Source organism: Coccinella septempunctata, chromosome 1 (assembly GCF_907165205.1).
Source record: "Coccinella septempunctata chromosome 1, icCocSept1.1, whole genome shotgun sequence".
Lineage (NCBI taxonomy): Eukaryota > Metazoa > Arthropoda > Insecta > Coleoptera > Coccinellidae > Coccinella > Coccinella septempunctata.
The window spans coordinates 14041920-14053283 of NC_058189.1; the positions used below are offsets into that span (position 1 = coordinate 14041920).

General features: G+C 35.2%; 1 protein-coding gene across 1 annotated transcript; it reads left to right on the forward strand.

Moving 5' to 3' along the window:
• The first annotated feature begins 9384 nt into the window (after positions 1-9384).
• Positions 9385-10500, forward strand: LOC123322735 (craniofacial development protein 2-like). The gene has a single exon (XM_044910728.1). The coding sequence runs from the start codon at positions 9385-9387 to the stop codon at positions 10498-10500; it is 1116 nt and encodes a 371-aa protein (XP_044766663.1).
• Positions 10501-11364: the final 864 nt, after the last annotated feature.

Sequence of the window (11364 nt, forward strand, 5' to 3'; positions counted from 1 at the left end):
AGGTTCATTGACCATAAGTATCAAAGCCTTTTGATTTGATATTAAGAAAATATGCAACTGATCACAAAAACCATTTTGTCCATATACAGGGTGCCCCAGAACTCAACGTCAAGCCGAAACGGGGTGACAGGATTGATTGTAACCATTATAAGAAAAATCAGAGAGAAATATATCCCAAGCAGTTTGAAAATTATGGGCATTTAAAAAAAAACCTAAAAATTTGGTGTAACCATTTTTCGGTCATTGTGGTTAATTTTTATTATTTTTGTTCATTTGAGCTTTGGAAACGTAACCCTAAATAACATTTCTTGAATCACAGTCAAAAATAATGACACAATTGCCGCAAGTTTCTCAGAATTAATACTATTTGTTAAACTATGAATTCAAAATTTTCAAAATTTGTCATTTTTGATAGGCCCTCCTGTACTAGAGTGCCTTGGCAAATGCCATTAAAAGTTGGCGCATTTAATCTTCAGCATTGTAAAATGGTACAATACTTGTTAGTTTCATACTAAAAAAAAGAAGAAAAAAATAAAAACCTCAAGAAACCCGATTTTTGCTAACCAATTCTACTCAGTCAAAATGTTTTTTATTCGCTGAAGTTTTTGGTAGGTTCTTAATTTTACGGCAAAATGATGAGAGAGATGTATAGTGGACATGTTTGCCATGAGCGAGCGAGACTGATAGTGACGCCACTTTTACCAAAGTCAACAAAAGTAAGTAAAATTAATAAAATAATGAAAAATCTTGTCATAGTTTAGTTTAGGTTTACTGGAATAAAAGTCAGATAGGGAAATAACATTTTTTATTACAACAAATGTTCAAATTGTTTACCATCAGCCTCAATACACGCCCTACATCTTCTTAAAAAAGATCTACTTATTAGCCGCCTTAGCCGGGCATATCCTCGAGAGTTGATGTCCTCAGCAACTTGAGAAATTCGTTCACGCAGCTCGGCTACGCTCTCAATGGGCTTTGAATAAACTTTTTTTTTCCTTGAGAAAGCCCCAATAGAAAAAATCCAGGGGATTTAAATCTGGGGAACGGGCTGGCCATGAGATAGTGCCTGAACGTCCAATCCACCTTCCCGGATATTCCTGGTCAAGGAAATCTCTCACTTGCACTGCGTAATGCGCTGGGCAGCCATCTTGTTGATACCACATATGGCGACGATCTGTTAGTGGTACGTGTTTTAATAAAGTTGGTAAATTTTCTTGTAAAAAATGTAGGTTATTCGTGCCATTCAAGTTCTCAGGCAGCTCAAAAGGTCCAACAATTTTGCCGTTTAAAATTTCAGTCCACATGTATCTGTTTCATTCGCATTCGTTTAAATGACGCATCATCGTCTCACTGCGTGGCGTCACTATCTGTCTCGCTCGCTCTTAGCAAACATGTCCACTATCCATCTCTCTCATCATTTTGCCGTAAAATTAAGAACCTACCAAGAACTTGTGCCAATAAAAAACATTTTTACTGAGTAGAATGGGTTAGCAAAAATCGGGTTACTTGAGGTTTTTATTTTTTTCGTTTTTTCTTTAGTATGAAACTAACAAGTATTGTACCATTTTACAATCCTGATTAAATGCGCCAACTTTCAATGGCATTTGCCAAGGCACTCTAGTACATTTTCTTTAAAGGAGGGCCTATCAAAGTCGACAAATTTTTTTGAAAATTTTAAATTCATAGTTTAACAAATAGTATTAATTCTGAGAAACTTGGGGCAATTGTGTCATTATTTTCGACTGTGATTCTAGAAATGTTATTTAGGGTTACGGTTCTAAAGCTTAAATGAACAAAAATAATAAAAATTAACCACAATAACCGAAAAATGGTTACACTTCGACCAAATTTTTAGGTTCTTTTAAATGCCCATAATTTTCAAACTGCATGGGATAGATTTTTTTCTGATTTTTCTTATGATGGTTACAATCAATCCTGTCACCCCGTTTCGGCTTGACGTTGAGTTCTGGGACAGCCTGTATAGTACGGACAAAATGACATACTAAAATATTAACAACACAATTTACAAGTATATCATTAGGTAGACTTTGGGATATCAGCGCATAAGCCAAAATAATACCAAATGCTTCCCGTTGTCTGCTTCCATGCTTTAATAGCCTTACTCATAGATTCTTGGCTCCAAGACTACCGATTAGTTTTTCTTTCGTAGTTTCACGGTATATCACTTAAACAAAATGATAAATGCATATTAACAGAAACTTTACGGACAAAATGACATACTATGTCATTTCGTCCATTGTATGTGTATGTAATTTTGGCAAAATGTAAACAAAACACAATAAAAAATCACAATTTCATAAAACAACCAATAATTGCAATGAAATTAACTGGAATCACTAGATACTTCCATAGTTTATCGATTTTAATAGCAATAATCACGAAAAAGCAACAAATAACTCACCAGAGAGAAAGGAGAAAATCACTGTAAAATAAATTTTTGTAGGCACGAAACACGTTCGAACTGATTACTACGGCGCGACTGTGACAATGGCGCTCAATATTTCACAGTATTGTTAATATGGCTGCCTTAACATGGTACAGGTGTTGGAAAGTCGCTAAAGCACACCAATTTTGAAATAAGGTTACTATGTCATTTTGTACATATATGTCATTTTGTACGTATTTCCTACTCCCTATGATGTCTGGTTGTCACATCGCCACGCAGTAATTTGGATAGGCTTTGAAGGTATGAATTTCTTCTAAATAGGAATTCCAAACAAGCGATACGCCCCTGGTGTTAATTTTTGTAAATAAAAAGTTGATGTACTTTTGTTTATTTACATCGAAGAAAGAAGAATATTTTGGTGTTTCAATAAAGGTTTTCATAAAATTTATAACTTAATTTGTTGCAAATATCTTATTCTATCTCGTAACAATGGGAAAAGATAAGTGAAGTTGTCATAAATTGCATCCTTTGAGCAAATCTTCAATTACGACTTTCTGTGAAGCTATCAGTTTTTACTATTTTTCACGATGAAATGAACGTTGAGTCAATGTTCAAGGGCATATCTCGTCTTTATAGCACGGTGAAACTTTTGTATATTTCAAATTGTTTACGAAGAATACAAGGTGAATTAACTGACCTACCCTCAAAATGAAAGGCTTTACACAAAAAATAAATCTGTTTCCCCCAGAGAGTACTGTTTCCACATAGTGAGTTGATATACTTACGAATTTCGATAACATTCACACAAAATTCATTTAGAAAATCATTTCCGATTTCCAGTTCAACTTGGACAAGTTTTCTTAACACCAATGTTGCAATTTTAGCCATTGTATATAATGAAAAAGGCAAGCTATCATAGTTGTGGCTCTCCATATAATCAATTTCCTTCTATTATGATCGTGTAAAAAGCTAAGAACTTTGGATTCAAAAAAATACCGCTCTCTTGTTACCAGCTGATTCAGAATATAGTCGGAAGTTTTTTCATAAATACTTATACTTCATGACATTTATTGACCTAAAATTGATAATAATTAAAACAATTGAATCCAGTTTCGACAACCGATCTTCAAATACTAAGTTCGAAAAATACACTCCATCGCCTCTCTCTACTCCTATCGTTCTTTTAATCGAATCTTTCCCACTAAACTCGATAAAAAGAACAATAGGAGTAGAGAGAGGCGACGGAGTGTATTTTTCGAACTTAGTAAAAATTGAGAAAAATGGATTCATATGGAGAAAATCTCAAAATCCCCTTCAAAAATGACAATTACCGCATTAACTTTTTACTTCAAACTGTCATCATCATGTCGCTGCAATCTACATTTGAATTACCAAAAGCCCTCGCGCGACTGTCCCAGCAAACACTGAAATCCAGCCACTGTAAGAAAACTATACAGCGTTGCTGCATGAAAAACACAGTGAAGTCTGTTCAATACAAAGATTATAAAGTAGAAAGACTAGAAAACAAACCTGATGAGCGACAAAACAAAAGTATGGTTGTGTTTTGCGACCAGGATGTTAGTTTTCATCTGAACATTGTCTGGAATCAATTGATATCCATGAAATACATACTCTGGTCTGTGCTATATTTTCATTTACAATTTATAAAAAATTTACAAAAATTTTAAATTATGGATAACGAATGCAGCTTTGACAAGGACACAAAGAATATATGGGATCTACTTTATGGGCGTAAAAGGTGTTATTTCTGTGCAATACGCTGTTTTGAATCAATAAATTTGCACAATTTATATCAGAAATTAGTATGAACAAATATTCCATACACCATCATAGCATACACATTTCAGTTATTTAAGTACATATTATTTACAGAATTTTCAGAACCACAATAAAAAAAACCTTACAGGTGTACAAGACCTGTATATCATACCGTCAGTATAGTTTTTTTATGCTTATTGTTATGGCATGGTCTCTTTATGACACAATATACAAATTGAATTATGTATGAACAAAACACTCACAGCTGATCTCATAAAACTTTGACCCTCCAAACAACAATTTAAAAATCAAGCGATTCCCCAATCGAAATAAATAAAACCTTCTCATTTCTGAATATATTGAAGGTGTAGTAATTGAGAATCTTTGAATGGACGTATAAAGTTCATAAATTCCCCTAAATGAGCCCTTCATGCAAGGGTTGCTTCCTGCATACTACAATTTACGTGGATGAACAGTTCTCAATTGACTTGCAGTAAAATCGTAAAATGTTCACTGCACATGTGTCTGTAGTCAGTAGTGTTTGCAGGCCTTTACGCCCTGATAATTTTACCTACTTCGGAGCACTGAAAATAAAAATCAATGAATGACCGACTCACATGTTGTGAGCTGTGTTGTGGTCCACAGTCTAACAACGAAACATTCAATTGCACCCCAAAATTCAATTTTTTTAAAATTTTTTAAGCTCATTACCGAAACATCTATATTTGTCACAGAAGAGTGGAAAAATGGAATTGAGAAACACCAATTACATTTAGTTTCATTATTTTCTGTTCTTGTCAAATTTGTAAATAAAAGTTCAAAATACGTATTGATCTATTGATCTATTCCTATTCCTGATACTTTCTGAGATAATAATAATAGTAATAATAATATTTATTGATTAATTGATATTTCTTGATCCCCCAAGATACGTAGTGTATGGTACAGGTCAAGATACAAATAAGCATTTCAATTTACATTAAACATTAGTGGACAATCCTGGACATATTCTGCTGCAGAGTAATAACACTTCGATAACAATATATGTTTTACCTTATTCTTAAACACTAGGTAGTTAATTAAGAGATTTGAAAAATTTTGGAAGGTTATTATACATTTTGATACACTGGTACATTGGGGATCTTTCAAACTTCTGAGTCCTATGTTTAGGCACAAGTAAAATATCCTGATTCCTTGTACCATGTTCATGGTTATTAGACAACCTTGTCCACTTCCTTTCATTTTCTTTAGCATCCAGCAGGCTTTTAAATATGTGGGTACATCTCAGAGATAGAATATTATTAGCGATAAAAATTGGTCTATAGGATGTACGACAACTAAGGTTGAAAATTCGACGAATGATATTTCGGGTAATATGGCACACCATAAGTCTTTTTGGAAATACTATATAAAATTTATAAGATCGAACAATCTTTATTCGATGTATCTCTTCTTTGAACTTAAAAGTAAACAACAATGATAAGTCAAAGCTAATCAACATCGAAACATAACTCAAACAACCCTTCTTGTCAAAATCAAATGTTCGTTAGAATTCAAACAAGGTAGGTCCCTATGGTCCAGGCCATTGTAAGGTGGATTTTCTTCCTAATTTCGCAAAAGTCGCTTTCTCGGCTGGTAGATCTTCTTTAGATGCCAAATGTCTCAAAGTTGTTCGGGGTACATTGTTCAGTTTAGTAGCCTTTCAATTAACCCATTTTCTTCTTTTCGATTTTTTCATGAACTCCTCGCACCAAGCTTGTCGTTTCCTATCTGCAACGGGTTTTCTTATAGCCATTGTCTTGGGAGAAAAAAATAGCCGTTTAGAAAGACGAGATAACGGGTGGACAATATGGCCTGGTAGTTGCCACCTACATTGCCATAATGTCCGCAGGGTTCTTTTCTGATCATAAAGAATATAACCTGAGAATTTAAGGACAATTCTTTCAGAAAATGCCACTACAATATAGTCTTATAGATTACCTACATTACTATGCAACCGCAATATGAAAAAAGATAATGCATAACGAGGGAGAATAAGTTTAACTTAACTTATTAAAAAAATAAGATCTCTTCCGATAATTTTCAATTTCCGCACAGACTTCACACATGCGCACTCGGTGCGACACAGGGATCAACTGAGACGACCAAATGAAGAGCCTAGATGATGTGGAGGTTACGTACCCTACTACAGTTGGTTAGTTTTGGAAAAATTGGTACAAGCCATATTGGCCGCATAGGCGATATTTCTCAGAAGAAGTCGTGGGGGATATTACACAGATATAGATTGAAAAGAAGAGCTGCTAAAACTGATCCTTGTGGAAGCCGTTATTCAAAGTTTTGAAATTACTACTGTTATCATCAACTAAAACACGGAACCTTCTATCTGACAGCATGTTTTCTAGTAAGCGAACCATCCTTCCACACTTCAGGTGAGTATAAAGTTCGAAAATTAGACCATCCTTCCATGCTGTCATATGCTGCAGATAAATCTACAAATGCTGTTCCTGTGAAATAACGAAGTTTGTAGTATTTTTTCGTATAAGCGTCGCAACATTGAAAATATTTCAGATCAGAAGAGTAAACTCTAGTACCGAAATTTTCAGAACAATCCTATGATCCGTTCTCAGTAAACGTCTAATAGGCCACCCTGGGTAGGAAACCCTGTATATCACTTCAGTTTTGTATTACGTTCGGCGTTCGTTCGGAAAAAAAAGCTAGGTATATCTATTTTGTTGTAGTCTGCAAAGTTAAATGGTCGGATCGCATCTCACACCGAGTATTGAATTCCACTCAGAAAGTTATAATAAGGTTACGTGTTGATATCGCTGTGAGCCTCAATTCACGTGGTTCAATAATGCCACATTATTGTAGGCGAGATAAGACGGCATGGTCTAACGATTGGTGGGAAGATGAGATAACAGAAACGGGGATTTTCGTCTCGAGACGCTGCCCTCGAAGATGTGAAGCACCTCCGAAGTAACGATAATTGAAATAATATTTATCTACACGCAATATCAGAGAAAAATTCGTTGTGCATGTAATAATAAGCCCAGCGATCTATTTTTTCGGTAGAGCCATCTTTTACCACCAAACCAATAAAAAAAAGTCATAAGCGAAAATAAAATCAATCAATCAAATCAACCCGATTTATACGGGTTTACCCCCGGCCGTCCAGTTTCAAGAACGACTATTCCACCACTGTAAATACAGTATGTTTGATATCAATACTGCAGTCTGTTTTTCCTTTTTTAAAATAGAATGCCAAGCGAATAATAAGATATATGCAGGGAGGGATGGAGTGACTTCTTACTAAGGATTATAAATTTGAGTTATGAGTTTATAATCTACAATTTCATACTTTTTTTTCTATTCAGAATATTTTACGGATTTCTACTCAGGGAGAAATATCAGTTCAAAATAGACGGTCAAAGAAATGTATGTATAGAGTAAATTGAGGATTGAATAAATATCCTAATATAAGTTTTTTTTTCATAAGGAAAGCCCTAGAGTCCCAAGTCCAACGATTAAAATGAACCACCACTATTCTGTAGACGATCGAGAGCATGCTCCTCATATTTTTTCAAATGTGTAAAACGACTGGCCAATAAAATTGATAGAGAAATGAGAAAAATTTCTATTTCTTTCAGCCCTAGAGCTCTAACTAATTCATTCATTCTACGATCGGGAGTATGTTCCTCTTTCCTATTTTGAAAGTTTAAAATGGCCAAGAAAATTTATTTCGCCAAGCACCCATTTTTCGTGGATGAAAATCCCAAATTTTGAAATATCGAATATCGGTTCATTATCATCGATAGAGGTGGTTTTTCTGAGTACCTTCTGATACATTCCTTTACCGACAAATTTTCTTGGCCGGCCGTTTTGAACTTGAAAAATGAGGAATATGCACTGTTCATTTTTATCCTCGGAGCTGTAGTATGAACAAAAAATTATGTCAGGGATATTTTAATCTTCCCTCTATGTACTTAAGCTATCAATTTATTTCATTTCCATTGAGGTGAGAGTTGTTTTGCTCTGAGGAGGCAAATGGGACCGAAACCATAGTCAGCACCCATTCTTTCTAGACGGTATTTCTGATCATGACGAAGAGAAAAGGCTGGTGTACGCGAAATTCGGAGCTCCGTAATTAAACTCGATATACTCGAAAATTACGAGCGGGAAATTTTCAAAAGTGAACATCAGGCTTATTGAAGATACACTGGTGGATACTGAGTTGAAGAATATAGTTTTTGAGAGCAAATTATCCGTAAATAAGTAAATAATAACGAACAATTCGGGTTGAAAATTTAACAACAGAAAAGGAAACCAGCTGTCGCCAGAAATAACGAACGTTATTGCCGCCGATAAGCGATCTTGATACCGGATTCCGAAACAGTGGTGGACTCGGTTATATCTTGAAGATTGCAGACAGAAGAGAATAACAAAATGAGTAATGAAGATTATACAAGCGACGAAGGAAAGAGAAGAAGGGACGAGGACGATGAGGGAGAAATGTTTACAACAAGTAAGAAAGTATTTCGATCACCACAAAAACCCATATCAAGCATCATCAAAGATGATAAAATGGATCAAATGATGGAAATGATGCAGGTTATGATAAAGGAAATGAGAGAAATAAGAGAGGAACAGCGAAATTACCAGAAAGAGATGAAAAAGTTGAGAAAGGAAAATGAAGACATCAAGGAAGAAAACGAAAAACTTAAAACGGAAATAAAGATGATAAACTCTAAACTAGAGAGTATGGATAGAGATAAAAGGAGGAATAACATAGTCATAAGTGGTCTAGATATAAATGATACTCAACAAGATTCAGTGGAAACCGAGATGAAGAATTTCTTCAAAAAGAACTTGGAGATAGAACCTAAGTTCAAAGCAACCAGGAAAATAGGCGTGAAAACTTATGTAGTTGAGTTGGAGACTGAATCTGAGAAATTGAAGGTGATGAAAAACAAGAGTAAATTGATGAAGATGGAAGGGGAAATAGTGTACATCAACAACGATATGACGAAAGCACAAAGGGAAATACAGAGAAAATTGAGGACATTTGTAAAGGAGGAGAAAAACGCAGGGAAGAATGTTAAGGAAGGTTTTCAAAAATTGATCATAGACAACGTGAGGTACAGATGGAATGAGGAGAGAGGAAAAATAGAAAAATCGCAACCAAAAAACTAGAAATAACCATGCAAGCGGGGACCAAAAAGGAGGGGAAGACAAAGCATGAAAGAGGACAAGAAAACAATAAATCGAAGAAGTTGAAGTCGGAGTGTATGTGGAAGATAGCAACTTGGAATGTAAGGGGTATACAGGGAAAAGAGGATGAACTGGAGGCTGAATTTGAGGATATAGGACTGGAATTATTGGCAATAACTGAAACAAAAAAAAAAGGGGAAGGATCAACAAGAACAAAAAATGATCATCTATTAATATATAGTGGAGTAGAGAAAGACAGGAGGGCACAATCAGGAGTTGGATGTCTGATAAGTAGAAGAATATGTGAGAGTGTATATGGGTGGAGAAATTGGTCAGACCGGATATTATCAGTGGAGATTAAGCACTTGAACAATGAAATCAAGACAATAATAGTGGTATATGGCCCAAATGAAGATGACAATACTGAAACTAAGGACAAATTTTGGGAGGATCTAACAATGGTCACCGAAGAAGCCAAGGGAATCATAATTATATTGGGCGATTACAATGGTAGAGTGGGTAGAATGGACAGGATGTACAAGGAGGTAATGGGACCATTTGGAGAAACCATAAGGAATAATAATGGTGAGCGACTACTTAATTTTTGTTTATTAAATAATATGTTAATAACAAATACATTATTTGAACACAAGAACATTCATAGATACACAAGGGAGGTTAAAAGTCGCGGAGAGAAATCGATAATAGATTACGTCCTACTACAGAGAGAACAAAGGTCAATTATTCTGGATACAAGAGTGAGAAGAAGACCAGATATCGGAAGTGATCACTACGTGGTATTAACTAAATTAAAAGTGGATACCAATGGTAAAATAAAGAAGCTCGAAAGCAGAGAAAAGAAAATAGAACACGAATGCATAAGAACATATAGACTATCAAACAAGGAGGTATCAGAATTATACAGAGTGGCAACGGAAAAAAGATTTGAGCAGGAAAACAATCAGATGAAGGACTCTTCATTGGAAAACATGTGGAATGACTTTAAAAACATAGTCATAGAAACGGCAAAAGAAGCTTGTGGAAGCTACAAGAAATCAAATAAGAAAAAGCAAACAGCGTGGTGGACCAAGGAGAATATTTTTTAGAACTATTGGATGGTGGACAGGACGAAAGAGAAGAATCATATGGAAAACCGGAAAATGTTGATGACTATGAGGGTGGAAGAATAACAATGGAGGAGCTAAAGCAGGCGATAAAAACATTGAAGAATGGAAAAGCGCCTGGATGTGACAAGATCACATCGGAAATGATTAAGAACTTAGGTAATAATGGACTGGAAAATTTGCTGAGGATCTTTGAGAGGGTGTGGAAGGATGAAATAATTCCAGAGGATTGGCAGACAGCCTTAATAGTCCCGATATATAAAAAAGGTGACAAACAGAATTGTGATAACTATCGAGGAATAACTTTATTAAGCACCGCTATGAAATTGTATGAGAAAATATTGGACAAAAAAATCAGAGAGAAAGTCGAAACAACACTGGAGGAAACACAGAGCGGCTTCAGGAGAGGAAGAAGCATTCAAGACCATGTTTTTACTATGAAGATATTATGTGAAAAAGCAAGAACGGAGAACAGAAACTTATATGTAGGCTTCATAGACCTAGTGAAGGCTATCGATAAGGTGAAGAGAGAGAAATTGTGGAATATACTGGAAAGAAGAGGAGTAAATGAAAAGTTGTTGAAGGTCATAAAGAACATATACAAACTGAATAAAAATCAAGTTATAAGCCTGAATAGGACATCAGAAACATTCCATACAAAAGCAGGATTAAGACAAGGAGGAAGTTTGAGTCCGGTGCTGTTCCTAATATTTATGGATGAAATACTGAAAGAAGTCACAAAAAGAACTAAGAAATATCAAGTCGGATACAAAAATTTACAGAGGGTGGAAATATCAGAGTGCGCATTTGTGGACGACATCATCGTGATCAATGGACGAGAAAAGG